We start from the raw sequence: 19,396 nt of genomic DNA, 5'->3' as shown, positions 1-19,396 counted from the left end.
GTCCCAAGAAGGAGCTTGTGCACGAACATTACGCCATTGCATATTCTGCGATGGTGCAACGACGGCAGGTCAATAAGATTTAGCCTAGACCGGTAGGGTGGCAAGATTCTACCCGAGTCCCAGTTAAAGTTCCGAAGGGCAAAAATTAAAAATTGCTTTTGCACGGATTCAATAACAGCCTGCTGCTCTTTATACTGCGGGCTCCACACACAAGAACAATACTCCAATATAGGACGTACTAACGAGATGTACAGTTGTTTCGTAACGTACGGGTCGTCAAACTCCTTGGACCAACGCTTGATGAACGCTAAAACACCCTTAGCTTTATTTACAGTTGCAGCTATATGGGTGTTGAAACACATCTTATGATCAAAAAGGACTCCGAGGTCATTTGAACTCGAAATTCGCTCAAGGACATGATTTCCTAGAACATATGAGACAAAATGAGGAGCGCGACGGTAAAATGTCATAAGTTTGCATTTGCAAAGGTTCAGAAAAAGAAGATTAGTTGAACACCACAATAGTAGTTCACTTAGATCCAATTGAAGGCGTGTGTGCAAATACCAATCAGAGTAAGAAAGACAGATTTTGACATCATCAGCATACATTAGTGTAGTAGAGTATGTTATAACTTGAGGAAGGTCGTTCACAAATAAAATAAACAGAAGCGGGCCCAGATGACTTCCCTGTGGCACACCTGAAGTAACATTAACAGTATTTGACAACACGTTAGAAAACAAAACACGTTGAGTACGGTTAGAGAGATAGGACAAAATCCAATCTAGAAGATTCGTTGGGAACCCTAATAAAGAGAGCTTGTGAATAAGCAGAGCATGGTTCACAGAATCGAATGCAGATAAAACTGACGTACCAAAGTATTTTTTTAATTTATTAGAGATTTCTTTTGAAACTAGACTTTACGGCTTAAAACCAACCATTCGATTTCTTAAATTTCTAATTGTATCAGTCAGATAATCCGAAACATATATATATATATATATATATACAGGTATTTAGAAAATTGGTTAGCACGAAAGGTTACCACTTTAGTAACCAAGCCAACTTTTTTCTAGTAGATTAGGGGCTTTAAAAATGTTTAATGAATTTGGTTTTATAAGAGCTACTACTTCTTTCTTTTCACATAGCTTAATTATATGTCATCTGGTTGTAATTAACTTTGCAATTCCGAAAAGCTGATATTTGAACTGCATACTTTGGAACCTTTTATATACGTTTAATTTTCGAAAAGTTATAGGTATAAAATTTTTTTGGTTGTCCAACACGGAAACACGCAATATTCCGTTCCACCTTGCACTCCGAAACGATGTTTTACGGCACGTGTTACGCACGTGACTACCGCTACCGTTTGCGAGTAAGCTCGTAAGCTTTAATGCACCACAATACTCACAAGCAACGTCCATATAATTAATGCGTAGATTCTGCACCTTATCCGTATATCCAAATTTTTTAAACCGATACCTTTAACGCATATAATCGTGCAACACTAAAATGTTAAATGAATTTTGGTTATAGTTTTCAAGGTGTGGGTTGTTTAAATTTGTAAACAGGTTTTCTAAATTTTTGTTCAGATGTTTTGTGGTTTTCACATAACCTAATTACAATCAAGTAATTAAGTACTTATACAGCCTCTTGTATATAGCATCAGGCTATATAAAAAGATAAGGCACAACCACAAAACAAAATTTTAATTTTAACAATGTAAAAAAAAACACCATCAAAAAAACTTTAATTCATTAAACATTATAAAAAGCTCAAAATCCATCAGATTTCGTTTTGGTTCGAAGTTTAAATACAAAGGTCAACGCACCTGTACAAATAAAATATAAAAGCACAAGAAATATTTTTTTTTACTTTTCCTAAGTTTCTTAAGTCAAAGTTTAAAAAAGAAATACCGCAATCTAAATAGTTTTTAAAAAAAACATTTTATGAAAAAAATACCTAAAGCATTAAAAATGTTTAAAACTTTTAAACTATCAGAAAAGTTGTTTGGTTCGTTGAGTAAATAAAAAGTTAGACTTTGTTGCCTAGTTTAATATGGACCTAACATATTTCGAAATTGCTTAAACAAAGAACTTACCGATATAGCTCAATAAAACCGGCAAGAAGATAAGACCATGAGCTGCTCCAATTACAACAATTCCAAAATACATACGAAAATAGAAAACTTGAAAGATTTGACTTTTAGCAAACGCCAGCACTAAAATGCCTGCAAACTTGGTAAGAGTTATACCAGAAAAAATTGAACTACCCATTTTCGTTAAACTATCAGAAGCTCGATTTATTTGAGTTGTATCTTTGGAAAGAGAAAAACTGTGCACTAAGTGCGAACAAAATTCTACTGATATTCCAACTGCCATAACAAGATTAACTAATGAAACAGCATTCAGAGATATTTTCCAATAATACATTAAGCCTCCTAGATCAATGACAATCATGGTTATCGTGATAACAACCACCAAAGCGGAATGTATGTCAAAACCCATTAATATGAATGTAACTATAAAAATAGATAGAACAGAAATTCCCATGCTTTTCAGTGTATCAGCCCACATTGTTAAATATTGTTCATAAAAAACATAAAATACTGAGTAAGGAAAAACTTCGACATTTAGAGCTGATTCGATAGGTACACCAAAGGATATTAATCTGCCTTGCAACATTTGTGTTATATTTTTCGAAATCTTTCTAGCTGACTGTAATGCTAAGAAATAGTCTTCGGAGCTTTTAAGTATGGTATGGTAAGCCATAAAATAGGAGGCATCAACTTGTAGCTTTTTATGATCAATCGAATATTTAATAGCTCCGTTATATGCAGCATGACCAGCTTTGGCACATGAGTCGTCCGGATTATCCTTTAAAAAAAATGGCAAGTACTCTCCAAAATCATGTTCGTCTGGCCGTTGAAGAGAATTTTTCCTTATTTCACAAGGTGTACACGAAGTATCTGAAATTAAAATAAATTAAAAAGTTATTTTGGCTTAAATACCAAATAATTTTCTTATCAATGTTGTGAAAAAATTTAAATATATAACTAATGGATATCCGTAAAAACGATTTTTGTTAGGTTCTTATCTTACTTACATTACATTAAATTACATTACATTACATTACTTACATTAAAAGGAACGATACTCCGGTTACATATGCATAATATAGCCCTGCATGAATCCGCAGAATCACAGCTATATTCATTCCCCTTTAATGCGTTTGATCATTATCATATCATTATCCTGCCCTCAGTCAGATTCGAGTCAAATTCGAGTCCCCCCGAATTCATGAAAACCGAATCCGATCACTGCGGATTAATATCAGCAAGTTTCGCTCGCATTTCTATGAAATGACTCAAAACTACGGTAATAGCCTCTTGTAAATGCGTGGACATGTTGTAACGATTATACCCAGAATAATTTCTTTTTTTGTATCGAAATATAGGAAAAAATTTAAATCGGTTGAGGTTAGAATCCAAAGTGGAGAGGCGAAACGGATGTTTCAGCCTCCATAATTTCTGCTGCTGCTGGGAAAAAGGAGAAAGTAACGACGTGTAATCTATAAAGAAGTCTTCATTTTCTTTAGTCTTCGAGCTTGACGAAATGGCTTAGAAATCAGATGCAACAAACTTCAAATTGTTGGAAGATGCATCTGCCTGTATTTATTCATTTTTTATTTTCTTATTTATTTTTTCTTAGAAGATTCTGGCAGCACTGGATGGCTGACCACAGCAGGATCAGCATCAGCAGAGAACTTGGCCGAGCGAAAGGTTGAGTCAGCGGATGTATTGACAACAGCGCAAACCGGGACAGAGCATACATATATCCTCTGGATGAACAAAAGTGTGGTACCTCAATTTACACAGACGGCCCGTGTTTGTGGAATTACACTCCTTTACCTGATGAGATCAGCTTAGGTAATTGAATCACAACATCCAGAGCATTGAATTGAGTGCACGCATGAAGACTGTGTTGCTCGTGACAATATACACAATAACGAACAGGTGTATTTGGCACGTCAACATGATGAGAAACTGCACGACGTTTATTTAGCACCATGTGTGTATCATGTATTATCTTTGGATCTTGACAAGACTCAAGGTCATCGCAACGGGCGAAGACACAGCCGAACAGAACATTTATGGTCATATTTTCATTGCACGATTGACTGGAGGTAGCCCAAGCTTCCTTGCATTCAGGTTCTAGCTTTGAGAGCGAGATATGGATTAGCCACACATCGCGGCTGTTGCATTTCAGCGCATGTAGACCACGCTTACTTTCGTCGGCAGTGTCGACTGTTTTACGCAACTCGGTTATGCTTGAAGTCTTTGCGGCAACGAAAGAAAGTTTTGGATGAACGAGCGAGCAATCAGTGACTTTTTGGCATCAGAGACAACGCTGCACCATGCAGATAGGATTTCAAATAATGAAATTTTTGGCACTTGGAAACTCTACTCTTCTTGTCGACTGAGCCTAAGAACAAGTCACTAAACTGACACTAATCCTCGTATCTACCCGAAAACGTCGGAATGCGTATTTTTTCGAAATGCAGCTCTGCGGTTCTCGACAAGTCCCGAATCTTCTCCAGAAGTACAGTTTGTCCCTCAAGTAGCAGTAGATGTAAGTTGTTGTGCTCATTATCGTGACTGCTTCGGTCACGTATGGCTTCAGTGAAAAGACTATGCGAGCTAAAGAACTTTTTCTCATATTCGGGGATATCCAAATCCGGATCTTCATCATTATATTGGACCATATTACAACCGGTCGGTCCAACATGTGCTCTAATGTTTGCACAGAAGCACATTACTGTAGAAACTCTTGAGCCTTCGTAGCTACGCGAGTTATTTGGGATTTTCAGGCACCACGTTGCTGAAGTAGACTGCGCTGGGGCCTTCATGGCGAACAGCGGTCAACGATATCACTCAATAGATAAAATAAAATCAGACGCGGAGATCCGGCCCGAAGGACCAAAATTTGCTAAGGTTATGAATTAGTGGAATACAGTACAGTCCAGTATAATTGTTAATAGTTTTTATTCAATAAATTTACAGGAGGGCCGTCAGCCATCGGGTGCTACAGGGGGACAAACGGATGACGGGTCGGCTCGCACAACTGTGAACTCGGAACTGAGGCGCAGCCGCTCCGGTTAGTAATACCCGGTGCGGTCTGCGTGCGACTATACTCTCCCCGTGAGGGCGGCTGGAAACAGGTCCTAGCACGGTCATGTCTCTGCTAGGATACTGGCGAATGGTAGTCGGGCGGAGAGAAGAAAACTCTCAGTGAAATTACCCCAATCCAAGGTGACTCTGTTATATGCCGAGGGATGCATGGCCGGGGGGGGTGCCCGGTCGCTAATATGCGGACTCTGGATACCTGCCGACCTCCAGTTTAAATCAGGCTTCCCGGGGCAAGCGGGCTATGCCTCGGGTGACCATCCCCTTCCCGCCTACTCGTGGGAACTACTATGCCAAATAATAAACATATAAAAACCAACAAAGCCGCAAAGGAGCTCGGTACTCCTCTTAAAGTACCGGAGGGACAAGCCAATCCCTCTGCACCAGCGCCTGGGAAACCGGGTCCAAAGAAGACGGGGAAGGAGACTGAGTCGGTCCACCGTCTTCAGGCAGCAGCCGCAGCGAGGGGGGGCCCGAAAAGCCAATCGGGTCCTTCCAAGTCGGATGGCTCCAAGGGCGAAGCGGATACCGGGGTGGCTGCCAAGCAGAGCTTAATCGCAGCTGGTAAGCGCACCGGGACCGAGGAACCCATGGGAGCCCCGGCGGGCAGCGTCTCTGCACCACGGGGTGGAAAGCCGTCGTACCAGGACAGGAGACGAGCGGCTTTCATCCTGTCCAACGAAGACCCGAACTTCAAGGCATCAGCCGAAGGAAAGGAGCAGAGGCTGTGGGCCTGCTCAATCCTTCCACTGTTCCAGCCAGCCAAAGCCGGAAAGGGCGCAGCCAAGGACGCCAACAAGCGGCAACGCTCAGCGGAGGACCCCGCAAATCAGCCAGGCCAAGCCCAGCAAGCCAAGCGGGTGAAGACCCACCTCACGAACCGGTCGTTCGCTGAGGTGGCGAGGGGCAAGACCCTGATCGGTGTCCTGGACAGGGGCGCCGAGGACGGCCATGTCCCTCGCGATAAGTGGCACCTGGTGGAGAACGAGCTCCAGGACCGGTTCCTACTGGAAGTGGAGGAGAACGGCGGACCACCGCCAAAGTGTGAGGACGCAGGGTGGCATCAAGGCAAGGTGAAAGCCATCGCCTGCCAAGACGCTCGCTCTGCGGCCCTCTACTTGAAGGCGGTGGCGGCCCTAAAAGAGGTCTACCCAGGGGCGAAACTGGAGGCCGTGAAGTGGGAAGATGTCCCTAGTCGCCCGAGAGCCAGAGCGTGGGTCTCGGCTAAGCCTGCAGAGCCTGAGAAGATCCTCAGGTTACTGCAGGTCTGCAACCCCCACCTTCCTACAGCCGATTGGAAGGTGGCAAGGGTGGAGGATATCCAAGGGCAGAGGCGCCAGATCATCCTCGTCCTAAATGAGGAATCCATTGATCTCCTCGCAAAGTCGGACGGTGTAGTGGATTATGGCTACAAGAAGGTCACCATGTCCACTTACAAGTCCGATCGCAAGGGCAGGCAAGCGGAGGTCGAGCCAGACCCGGAGCTGCCGGAGATCCCGAAAGAGGGGGCCTCGTGCGAGGAAGACAACCCGGCGTCGGATGCGGCGTCCATGATGTCGGACGATATCTTGGACGACTACGCGTTCGACGAGAGCGACCTAGCCAGAGGTCTCAGCCACATCGTTGTCGGGGAGGAGCCGTAGTCCCCTGACAGCGATCTAGAAGCAACAATGGTGGAGGCGAGCCTCAGGAATGTCGTTGACGCTCCTGCAGATAAACCTCCACCATTGTAAGGCAGCATGCGCTGCTCTACTGCTCCACCTGGCCAAGGGTGGAGCCGACATAGTCCTCATTCAGGAGCCCTGGATCCTCGGAAACAGGGTCTCCGGTCTGAGGACTTCTGACTACAAGCTATATGTAGCTGAAACCGCAGGTAAAATTCGTACCTGCATTCTTGCAAAAAGAGAGTTGCACTTATTTTTGCTCCCAAATTTCAGCAATGAAGACCACACCGCAGTGAGCCTCGAAGGCCAGGAGCGCTCACTGAGGATCTGCTCCGCATACATGGGGCATGAACAACCAGACCCCCCTCCACACGCGCCTCTCCGGGCTCTAATCGCAGACTGCTCGGCCAAGGACATCGGCCTAATTGTGGGGTGCGATGCCAATGCACATCACTGTCAGTGGGGAAGCACTGACACAAACGAAAGGGGTGAGTACCTTTTCAGTTACTTACTGACCACTCAGATGGTCTTACTAAACCGGGGTAGTGATCCCACCTTTATCATTAAAAACCGCAAGGAGGTCCTGGACCTCACGCTTGCCTCTCATGAGATACAGCGTAACATTGTATCCTGGAGGGTCCTGGAAGAGCACTCCTTCTCGGACCACAGGTACGTGGAAACTGTCTTCTCCTTCTCAGTACCGAAGCCAGTCCGATTCCGGAACATCAGGCGGACAAACTGGACTCGGTACTCTGATTACCTCTGTCGTGTTCTCCCTGAGCCCCCATCTGAGGAGGAGTTCTCCACGGAGGCCACGACTCGTCTTCTTAAGATCTTTACCGACGCCTGCCATAAGGCGCTCGACAAAGCATGCCCCTCTGGCAAGAACAGAGGCCGGAAGAAACCTGAATGGTGGAATCCGAAACTGGGTGAACTCCGGAAAGCCTCCCGGAGACTCTTCAATAAAGCTAAGGCTGAAAACGTTGAGCAAAACTGGGCCGAATACAAGGCCAGTCTGTCAACCTACAACAAAGAACTTAGAAAAGCCAAACGCGCCTCCTGGCGTAAGAGTAACTCAGAAGCCTCACGCTTGCGCAGAGTTCTCTCGAAGACAACACCCACCCTGGGCTACTTGAAGAACACCGACCAGTCGTGGACTACGTCCAGCGAGGAGTCGCTAAATCTTCTGCTAAATACCCACTTCCCTGGCTGCGATGAAAACAGACCCAACTACCTCGCGCCTCCTTCTGTCGCCTCAAATGCCATCTTGAGACTGCTAAGCCAGGAGAACATTTCCTGGGCGATCAGAAGCTTTAAACCCTACAAGTCCGCGGGGCCAGACGGCATTTTCCCTGCCCAACTGATTCACGCGGGACATAAAGCCATTAACTGGCTCAAAATAATTTACGAGGGAATCTTCTCCCACGGGTGCATTCCTGACACCTGGCTTCAGACCAAAGTCGTATTCATACCCAAGGCAGGCAAGCCCTCGCACACTGCCCCAAAAGATTTCAGACCCATAAGTCTATCGTGTTTTCTTCTAAAGGCGATGGAGCGGCTCCTGGGGCTGCATCTAACGGCGTGCATTCCGTCCAGTCTGATCTCAGACTCCCAACAACATCCTTCCGACCGCCATCACGGGCGCACTGACGGATCTGGGCGTTGACTCCAGGACGGTGAGCCTGATCGATCAGATGCTACAATGCAGGACGGTTGAGGCATCACTGGGGACGTCAACGTGTACCAGATTTGTCAGCAGAGGCACACCGCAGGGCGGAGTCCTCTCGCCCCTCCTATGGAACGTGGCAGTGAACACACTGCTGCGGGAGATAGAGGGGGGTGGCTGCCGTATGGTGGCGTACGCGGACGATGTTGCCATAGCATTCTCCGGAAAATTTCCGCAGACATTGTGTGAGTGCATGACAAGTACTCTCACGAAAATGTCGAAATGGGCAGACAAATGCGGGTTAGGCGTCAACCCGTCTAAAACGGAACTGGTGCTTTTCACTAGGAAGTACAAAGTTCCGGTACTGATTCCCCCAAGACTATGTGGGAAAACGCTAGTCTTCAGCAACAACGCCAAGTATCTTGGCCTAATCCTCGATAGAAAGCTCGATTGGAAATTGAGCATAGAGGATAGAGTAAAGAAGGCCACAGTGGCCCTCTATACTTGCAGGAAAGCCATCGGACTAAATGGGGAATGACCCCCTATATAGTTCGGTGGCTCTACACCGCCATCATACGACCAATCATGCTCTATGGAGTGGTGGTATGGTGGCCAGCCTTGGACAGAAGGACATGCCTCAATAAACTCAGCAGAGTTCAACGCATGGCAGAGCTATGCATAACTGGCGGGCTACGCACTACTCCAGGGGAAGCCCTGGATACTGTGCTGGACCTCCTCCCTGTGGATCTCATGGGAAAGAAGGTGGCAACACTTTCCGCCCTCAGAATGAGAGAAGCCAGACTGTGGAAAGCATCCGCGGTTGGGCACTCGGGAATCCTGATGAGACTCCCGCAATTACCAGAGAGGACAGATTACTGTATCCCCAGTGATCACCTCTCGACGCCCTTCCAGGTATCAATCCCATCTAGGGAGGACTGGGAGATGGGCGAACCAGGACCTGCAAATGCGGTCCACTTCTACACTGATGGCTCAAAGCTAGACGGCCGCGTGGGAGGCGGAGTCTACTGCAGCGAGCTGAACATCAGTCATTGCTTCAGGCTCCCGGATCACTGTAGTGTGTTCCAAGCGGAGGTTGAAGCCATCAAGGAGGCCATTTCGATCGTCTCCAAATTACTTCTAGATACGCACTTAGTGTGCGTCTTCTCGGACAGCCAAGCAGCTATCAAAGCTCTAGGCTCAATATCGTCGAACTCAGCGACTGTAAATGACTGCCGCAGGTCTCTGCACGAGATCGCAGAGCAGTTAGATCTCTTCCTTATATGGGTCCCCGGCCACAGGGACATCGAGGGGAATGACGCCGCCGACGAGCTAGCCAGGCAGGGTACTACGATTCCTCTCCTACCGGAGAGGGAGCAAGTAGCGATGCCCTTGGCTACGTGCAGGCTCCTAACGCACGAATTGTTCGAGCAAAATGCCAATAGGAGATGGCAGCAAACCGTTTCCTGTAAAGTCTCAAGATTGATATGGCCATATCGATCGAAGAAGCGCTCAGCAGAGCTGTATAAACTCAGCAGAGCACAGTGCTCTGCCGTTACTAGAGCCATTACGGGACACTGGCAGATCGGCACTCACGCCTCTAGACTGTCAATCCCTCATAACGACTTCTGCAGGAGTTGTCGCGACGAGGAGGAGGAGGAATCGGTCCCCCACTTCTTCTGCCACTGCCCAGCCCTTGGAAATCGTCGTCTTCGTATTCTCGGGGCCGCTTTCCTCACGGACATTTCGGACCTGTCCGTAATCAAACCAGGGACCTTGTCCAAATACATCCAAGCCACCGGATGGGACTGCCCTTAACCTGCAGTAGTATGCTCTCACGGTTCGGGCAACGCGAAGGGGCACATGCCCATGCGGCAACACAACGGACCTTTTATAGGTCCAAGTGAGCTTGGGGGCGGGAGGCTCTTATCCCCCCCCTCCCGGCTACCGCCTTAACCTAACCTAACCTAGGATATGAATAGCAGGGGTTTTTTTGCAGCGGTACAGCGATATGCAGGCGGTTGGTTGTGACTTGAGTAAAAGGGAATTGAAAGATCATGCGATGCGACGGTCCAATTCAAAGCGGTACGCATCGAAGAATGCGTGTGCAACTGCGGGCTTTGGTTATACGTGTGAGAACGTTACAGTTATGTTTTGGACACAAGCAATAACAACACAGCTATGCGCGTAAAATAGTTGCTTAAGCTGAACAATATAATGATGAGCATATGAATAGGCAGTTGAAATATAAATGAACATTGAAATATACCCGATTATACCCGATACTCAAAATGATTATAGGGGTATATTAAATTTGTGGTGAAAGTGGATGTGTGTAACGTCCAGAAGGAAGCATTTCCGATAAAGTATATATGCATATTCTTGATCTTGAATCGTACAGAATGACAATATCTTCTAGACTGAAGAATCTGAACCAGACCGTATCATTATTATAGCCCGAATGAATACAAAATTCATTCTCTCTCGCTCTGTCTCTTCCTGATACACACTTTTCATGGTCGGCTTTGCCTATTGCTAAAAATGACCGCCTAGATCTCAAAAACTATAACAGCTCGAGTAACCAAATTTGGTATCCACACTCCTGTGATATCTAACCTGCTCAAGTGTATTTCAGAATGTTGCCCCACCACCTTCCGCCCCCGCAAAGTACGAAAATCTGTGGTATCCACAGAACTCAGAGACTATTAAGGCTAGAGCAACCAAATTTGGTACCCACACTCCTGTTAGATCTCACTGTTACAAGTTTATTTCAAAATTTCGCCCCACCCCTTCCGCCCCACAAAGAACGATAATTTTTGGCATCCACAATTTAGAAGATACGAGAAAATTAAAAACGCACACTCATAGAGAATGACCATATCTACCAGCTTGTCGAATCTGGGTTAGATCGTATCATTATTAAAACCAAAAGGAAGAAATCAGTTTTCAGTGGCTACGAAGCGCCCGACGACACGATCTGACTGATTTTCTGTTTCGCTCGCACGCACTCTTTGTCGTGTCGTTCAATATAAGTGCCGTCTGGTGGAGGAGAGGCATACTGACTATGTATCGGGTATAAATGTAGAGTTGCGGTCGCAGCAGCAGCTCACGTTCCCCCTCGTTTAGCTTAATGTTATCATTGAAGAATATTCTTACAACTGCATTTTGGCAGATATGCATTTTTCCTATATTACCAATATATGGAATATTTAATTCTGCTATGCGGGTGATTTGGCCGGCTTTAAAAACGCAGTATCTCTGATCCCATAGAGATCCCCGTGTATACATATTATTGAACAGCAGAATCGATATAGCGGTGCCCGTCAGTCCGCCTGTTTCTACGCAAACTAGTCCCTCAGTTTTTCAGCTTTATATCTACAACGTTTCATAGATGCTTCGTTTTCATTAATATCTATCGGAACACCCACGATCTGATCGTTTTACCAGATAGATAATCGTATGCATTTGACAGTCAATATAAAATAAGTAGAATTTTAATATTACTATATATTCTATGTGTGTACATAGCATATGAAGTCGTTAAATAACTTACCTTGATGAGGACAGAAGTCTCCATTTTGTGGGCTATATTTGCAGCACGTAGATGATAAAGCCCAATCAAAATAATCATCAATCCAACTAGATGCAGGTCGAGCAATATATGTTGCGTTTGACTGTCTGCTCGCTAAATAAATTTGAGTTAAAACGCTATCATCATTGCAAAATCGACCTGAACAAACTGAATTTTGAACCAAACTTTTTGCATATGTTAAGTTACCTTTAAGGACAAAATACACTGGTGGACCAATGTTAAGATGCTTATTCAATGATTTAAAATAATGAAGAACAAAGCTGTCTTCAGGCATAGCCAGTTCCTGATCTAGCCCAATATCAATCCTAGGTGCAATGGCAATACTAACACATAGCCAGGCAAAAAATATAATCATTACAAGAACTCTAACAATCTTTTTCATTAGAAATGGAACATAGACACTTTTAAAAAACTTGTACAGAAGCCCTTCGCTGTTATTAATAATATCCGACTTTTTTCCTTTCAAAAAACAACATATGTCTAAACGATTTTCTTCTTTTCGTTTAGTATCCAAAGTAAATAAACTAACAAAGCAAGTAATTTGTAATAGGAAATCAATTATTAAGGCGACACCTGCATATAAAGCAAAAGCCTTTACAGCAGGCATATCAGATAGGCCCCCAAGAAAAAAACAAAAGCTTTCACTTAGAGAAGTTAGAAGCATACTTGGTCCAACACGACCCAAAATTCGTCCTATTTGCTGTTCATGCAGCTCATTGAGTTTTCGATGGTCTCTTTGATGAGTTTGAACAAGAATAAAAATGTTGTCGACTCCGACAGCTAATACTAAAAATGGTATTACTTCTACAATAATTAGGGTAGCAGGAATACCCGCATATCCAAATATTCCAACAGAAGAAACTACTGAAGCTAATACAATAATAACACCACCTAAACCAAGTGTTATTTTACTATCAATAAAAGTTCTATTAAATTCTTTAACATGGCCGAGCGATATTGCAATATACATAAACATAATTAAATATGAAACTAAAATTGTTAAAACATCTGATCGGGATTCTCTATTTAACTCGTCTTCTATTGACCTCTCAGTTGTAAAAGCTATATCCATGAAGTCACTTATGTTGTTTTTCTTATAATTACTCATAAACTCAACAAAAAAAGTCTCCCACTGCAGCGCATTTTGTAAATCTGCTCGTTTGTGATGATTTTTAACTAAAAACGTCAAAATTAAAGCATTTGCTAATTCGTATTGTGTGTTTCCGGAAAGTTGCTCTCCGGGTCTTAAAAATCCACCTAAAGCAATTGCAGGATCTACAGGCCCACCATAAGGAGCCAAGCATAAATATGGATTATTCGTGCATTGATATATCGCATCCAAATAAGTTACCTGTAAGTAAAAAAAAATATTCCTATTAAACATTTTGTGTGATCTTTCTTTTTTTTAGAGTTGTATTTCATTTATAAAATAATAATAATAACAAAATTTGATGTTTACTATTACTTTTGGAGCAACTTATACAACAGTCAACAGTCAGAGAAAATTATGATGATTTAAAAAAACAATAAAAATAAATGCGTGTTATCAAGGTTGAAGAATTTGGAGGAGGAAATTATTTGGTTCAATTATCAGTTCAGGTTTCTAGAGGTAGAGGTCCTCTTTGATCCTCCTGTTGTGCAGGTCGACTGGGTGTATTCTGGCCAGCCTACGACGGTATCTTGTTCTCGCAAGACGCCTCGCCAGTATATTAGGGTGGCTTCTGAGCTTACAAATATGGTTCTTCGCTTGATTGTTGATAACATCACCAACAAGTGGTACGTTAAGGTCCTTGGGAATGTCCCGGTTACGGATATACTACTCAGCTCCGGAGATCGTACGCAGAAATGTACTCTGGAACGTCATGATCCTCGCAAGGTTAGTTTTGGCAGCAATCCCATATACCTGAATGCCGTACTTCCAGGCAGGTGCTAGTATGGCTTTGTATATCATAACTTTGTTTTTTAATCTGAGATTGTTGCTTTGTTTAAATAGCCAGAACATTTTCTGGGCCTTACCCACCAACTTGCTCCTCCTGACTGTCGAAAGTTAAACGTGCATTCAGTGTAACTCCGAAGTATATGTGATTCCTACGCTGCTCCACGAGTTTCCCAAGCAGGAAGACACTAGGGCTAGAGCCCATTCTTAAAGTGTGCGACACCGCTGCACACTTATCAGGGTTCATGGAGATGTTCCATCGGCAGGCCCAGTTTTCAAATGGCTTGACGTATTGCTGTAGATTGTCTGTGGCATCATAATCACAGCTAGCCCTCGAGAGTACTGCTGTGTCGTCAGGAAATGTTGCCACCTTGAGGGTCTGCCCTGGTTGCCTTCAGACTGTAGAGGGATTTAGCATGTTGTGGGTGAATAGGCAGTACAGTGTCGTCCCAAGCACGCTGCCTTGCAGTGCTCCTACCATGATGGTCTTGGTCCAAGAAGCTACACCATCCTAGACTACACGGAAGGTCCTCTCCGCCAGAAAGCTTTTGATAACTTCATACAACTGAGGCTTGAGCATCACTTAGATTTTAGCGAGTCGTCCCTCGTGACAAACTCGGTCGAAAGCCTGCGAAATATCCAGGTAAACAGCTACAGTGTACAGCTTGTTTTGGAAGCTGTCTAGTCTGTGTTCCACTACCCTGTGCAGCTGTTCGGGTGTGCCGTGCTGAAGTCTGTACCCAAATTGGTAGTTTGGAATGGCTGTTTTTACCAGCGGCGACTCCAGTACCCTTCGTAGGATGCAGCGCTCAAACATTTTGCCAAAATTCGACAAGATACTAATTGGTCTATGGTTACCTAGGTCTTCTTGTGGCTTTCCTGGCTTTGGCAAGATGATTATGTGGGCACATCTCCAGGCTATGCGAAAGTATGCTAATCTCAGCGACACGTTAAAGATTAGCAACAGATACAGAATCGCTGTTTGGTAGCGCCTTTGCCACAACATTGTCCATCCTATCGTCGCCAGGGAGATCTTTCGAGATTTCTTGAAAAGTGATTGGCGCCACAGGGAGCTCCATCTGGTGGGTCTCATTCAGCCTCTCAGTGACCATCATTGCTCTTCTACTAGATGTCGTCCGGAATGGTGTTATTCTTTCTTCCAAGTTCGTCGCAAAAGCCTGTAGGTTGCCGCTTGTAGCGTCCTGTCGGTTTCCAAAGGGCGTAGCTGGAGTGTACGTCTGCTGTGGCCTCCGATAGCAGTCTATCCGTGGCCTCGGTCTTCTGTTTCGCCAATTTCTTCCTTACCCGGTTAGCCACTCTCCTGAAGACTCTGTCAGCCTGCGGGTCATTCGTGCCTGAGTAGCTTCTTGAGCAGAAGAAGCCCTTCGATCTTACTTGAAGTGCCGCCTCTGTGGTATCCAGTCTGTGAAGTTCGACTGCCTTGAGGGCCGCAGCTGAAGAAGCGGCACAGACTTTGGTCCCAAGAGTGTCGACTGCAGCATCTACATCCTGAGCGGTCCTTAAATATGTGTGTATGTCTAGCGAGTTACCCATGTTTGGGAATGTTTGAGTTGGGTTTCAACAGCCTCGTCATGGCTGGGATTGTCTGCGGAGCTGTCGATAATGTAGCAATGAGAGGCAGGTGGTCTGAGCTGAGGTCATGCTCTTCACGGATTGTAAGCTGATTGCTGTAGAGCTGGAGAAAAATCGATGTTAACATCGACGTCATCGATGTTTGTGTGTTCGCTGCAGACATCGATGTTTTTTCTGAAACATCGATGTTTTTGCAAGACACCCCACATTTTGTTTGAGAGAGGCTCTTGAATTTTTGATTAAACGACTACTTGAAAGATTCTCGAGCTACGAAACCAGAACTGTTGCAAGGTTTGCCACAATTGTTGATTCACGGTTTAAAAAAGACGCATTTAACTCGCCTTCCAATGCTGAGCAAGCTGCGAGAGCTCTTAAGCAAGAAATACTCGAAATACATTAAAAAAAACGTATACCTCTAAATTGCCAACACCACCGCATTCTCCTATAGATTCGACAAAATTAAACTTTTCGTTTCTGCAAACGAAAATAGCAACTAAACCCAAGACAAGCAGGTCTGATGCAATAATTGTCTTAAGACAATACCTGGAAAAATGCCATCTTTCAGAGAAAGAGAATCCTCTCATCTGCTGGAAGGTAACTATAGATTTGTAATACGTAATAATAATATAATAGTATATGCTTAATAAATACACAAGTAATAATAATATTGTTTTTTTTTTTAGATGACCACAGATGATAAAATGACCGCCCTACAAGAGGTGGCTAAAAAATTCTTATGCGTTCCGGCCACATACACTGCGTTGGAGAGAACATTTAGTAAAGCTGGGCAGACCGTGTCGGACAGACGCTGCTGTTTAAAACCAAGGGTTTTGGAAAAGTTAATGTTCCTTAATAAGAACTATAGTAGTTTCTGGGCTCTAAAATCAGACTAACGAAACCTTTGTAAAAACTTGTATTTGTTAGCCACCATTGTAACCATTGAAAGTTTGATCTCGACTTTGATTTTTATAACGATTGAAAATTTGTTTTGTAGCTATAAGTGATATATAAGCCCTCAAAAGAAGCCTTTGTAAAAACTTGTATTTGTTAGCCACCATTGTAACCATTTAAGGTTTGATCTCGACTTTGATTTCTATAACGATTGAAAATTTGTTTTGTAGTTATAAGTGATATAAACATTTGTATATGTAACATAACTTGTCTATGTTTTGCTCTCAAAACATCGAAAAGATCGATGTCCGCAACCATCGATGTTTCTCCAGCTCTAGATTGCTGGGGATAGATCAATATATGAAGAGGTCGAGGCAGGAGAGCATGGATCTCCGAAAAGGTGGGTAGTAGGTGGGGAGCAGCAATGAGCATCTGAATTGGGCCCAATTGCAGAGCGTGATGTTGGTAGTGGGAAATATCCTTCTGAACAAGTACAGCTGCTCCTCCCATGGCCTTGTTGGATGGGTGGTCGACTCTGTAACACTCGTATCCGTGGAGCGTGTAGTTTTTTCCTTTTTCGTTACGGCGGAAAGCATCCGCGAAGGATATCCCGCGCTGTACTGCCATTGATGGGACATTTCTCACCTTTCTAGCATCTTGGTTTTTGCGTAGAGATTTTCACAGCGGATTGGCGATTTTCAAGCATCATGACGTAGATCTTGCAGGATCATATGCTGCATGCTTTTCACTGCAGTTTGAGCATGAGAGGTCGTCCTCGGTAATGGCGTTGCATTCGGGGCTACCTCTCCAGTGGTCCTCGGCGCATCTGCCACACACTGGTCGCTTTAGACAATAGTTTTTCGTGTGGTTAAATTCAAAGCAACGGAAGCACTTCCTCACGCTGTTGTTTTTGTGGGACAGCTCCATTTGCACCCGTTGTCTGCCGACTCTAGCGATCCTGAGAGCTTCCTTGTTGCTAGGGGTCTCGGCGAGGTCAATAAACCAGACGTTTTGGTTGGGTGGTTCCTGCCTGACTCCATCAGCGCTGATGAAAGGGCTCCTCCTGGACTTTGGGTTGTACAAGTTGACCACTCGATGTCACAACTTCTCAAATGTAGATGCTGCAAGATTTTTTGGCACCACCCTGAAGTGTCTGTCCTCGGAGATGCAGAAATGGGTGTACTGCACCCGCAGTGAATTTAGGATCCTAATTATCATTCTATGGGTGTCAACGTCCTTTGCGTAAATACGGAGGTCCCCTAAGGGTGCCGTGCGGAATTCGTAGTCCTCCTCTGGGATCGGGGGGCTCAGGGGAATTCTCGACGGCAGTTAAGTCCAGCACACCAGAGATGGCTATTGGCATAGGCTTTCGTGGTTTTTTGGGAGTTGTCTCAGCCTGAGTTGCTTGAGCCGCAGCTGAGGTGGACGGGACATCATCAGCAGAAGGGTTATGTTGAATCCTAGGCATCTCCCTCGCCGCAGTCTGGGCAACAGTTGAGAGATCCTTTTCACGCAATGGGGTTTGCTTTGAGGCGCGGGATGAGGGGCGGGGGTAACTTGGCGAAGTTTTCCCTTTTTGTGTGAATCGATTAAAAGCTCAGATCCACGACGTTTCTTGGACGACAATAAGAAGCCGATGTTGTGGTTGACGTGATAGCTGTCGTGACGGTCGAAATGGTAGTGGTTGGTGGTCCAAACCCTTGCAATTTTCTTTTTTTTGTTCTACATATTTTGATACGTTGCTGTATACACGTTCAATAAAAATTATGTACCTTGAAAAAAATATTCACTGAAGAAAATGTTGAAAAATACGAAGATAAATCTGCCGTTTCTATTATTTTTTCCATAACTGTACAAAGAGAATAAAGACTTTTTAGAGGATATTTTATTCGTGTCGACGCAATGGTATTCCTGTGCAAATACCTAAGAATAATTAAACGCCAAACAACTAATTTTTAAAACAAAAATTACTGTTTTTCACAAAATATTCATGTTTTCATATGGTTGTTACGCTGATGATGCTTTAAAATGTGTTAAAATATCGCTGTTAATTTGTATTGCTTGAAACACACCCGGAACTTTGTGAAACGATTAAAAATTCTCTTTGTAGGTGCACTGACGTTATGAAAGGCATTTGAAACAAAGTATTTGACACACTTTTTAATGCATGTGATCCACTCTCTTGTCCGATTCGATCTGAACGGTCATTTCTAAGAGATGTGTCCCGAACTAGGGGTGGGGTTGTTCATGTCACGTCGTGACAAAAAACGATTGTGCCGTTTTGGAAATTTTTTAGTTTTTTAAATATTTTTCGGTTTAATACGATTTGTTGTGGGGGATGGTATATACTGTGATACAGATTCGAAGGGATAGCGAAAGGTTAGAGAGTTATGTTTACGAGCCCGAGTTTTAAATTAATAAAACCAGAAAACGCCACAACCAGTGTGTGGCAGATATTTTCGCTTATTGAAAAGGATGGAAAGCTTATCAACTACGTGTGCTTGGTGTAGAGAGCAAATCAGACAACCTTTGAAACCTATGTCAAAAACAATTGAACGAATTTTTAACAATTTGTCAAGAAAGTAACTAGCATTTAGGGAAAAGATCTGCTGCCATTAAATGTATTTGTCGATTCAGCGGTCAATGCTGCAGTTCAAATTATAAATATATTGAAATTAGAAATAAATTGAAATTAACTTAGAAGAGGCCGTCAGCCATCGGGTGCTACAAGGGGATAAGCGGATGACGTGTCGGCTTGTCACAACTGTAAACTCGGAACGGGGCACAGGCGTCTCGGGTTCGTGGCTTGCCCTGAATCAGAGACGACTGTGCCGCACCCGCCGTAACTGTACACACCGGTGGAAGTGCAACTATA

At 44.1% G+C, this 19,396-nt stretch overlaps 1 protein-coding gene across 5 annotated transcripts in view; it reads right to left on the bottom strand.

Annotated features, from left to right (window-relative positions):
* The window catches only part of LOC117188775 (NPC intracellular cholesterol transporter 1), a 250,321-nt gene that overhangs the window by 23,359 nt on the left and 207,566 nt on the right, over nucleotides 1-19,396 (bottom strand). For all 5 annotated transcript variants that reach the window (XM_033393141.1, XM_033393139.1, XM_033393143.1 and 2 more), the window contains exons 10-11: nucleotides 12,063-13,452; nucleotides 2,099-2,965 (exon numbers count right to left, since the gene is read on the bottom strand). In XM_033393141.1, the coding sequence (XP_033249032.1) occupies nucleotides 2,099-2,965; nucleotides 12,063-13,452 (2,257 nt within the window). The remainder of the gene's footprint in view (nucleotides 1-2,098; nucleotides 2,966-12,062; nucleotides 13,453-19,396) is intronic.

Source organism: Drosophila miranda, chromosome 4, assembly GCF_003369915.1.
Source record: "Drosophila miranda strain MSH22 chromosome 4, D.miranda_PacBio2.1, whole genome shotgun sequence".
In the NCBI taxonomy this organism is placed as follows: Eukaryota; Metazoa; Arthropoda; class Insecta; order Diptera; family Drosophilidae; genus Drosophila; species Drosophila miranda.
The sequence above is the reverse complement of the archived record's forward strand: the minus strand, read 5'-3'. Positions and strand labels throughout refer to the sequence as shown.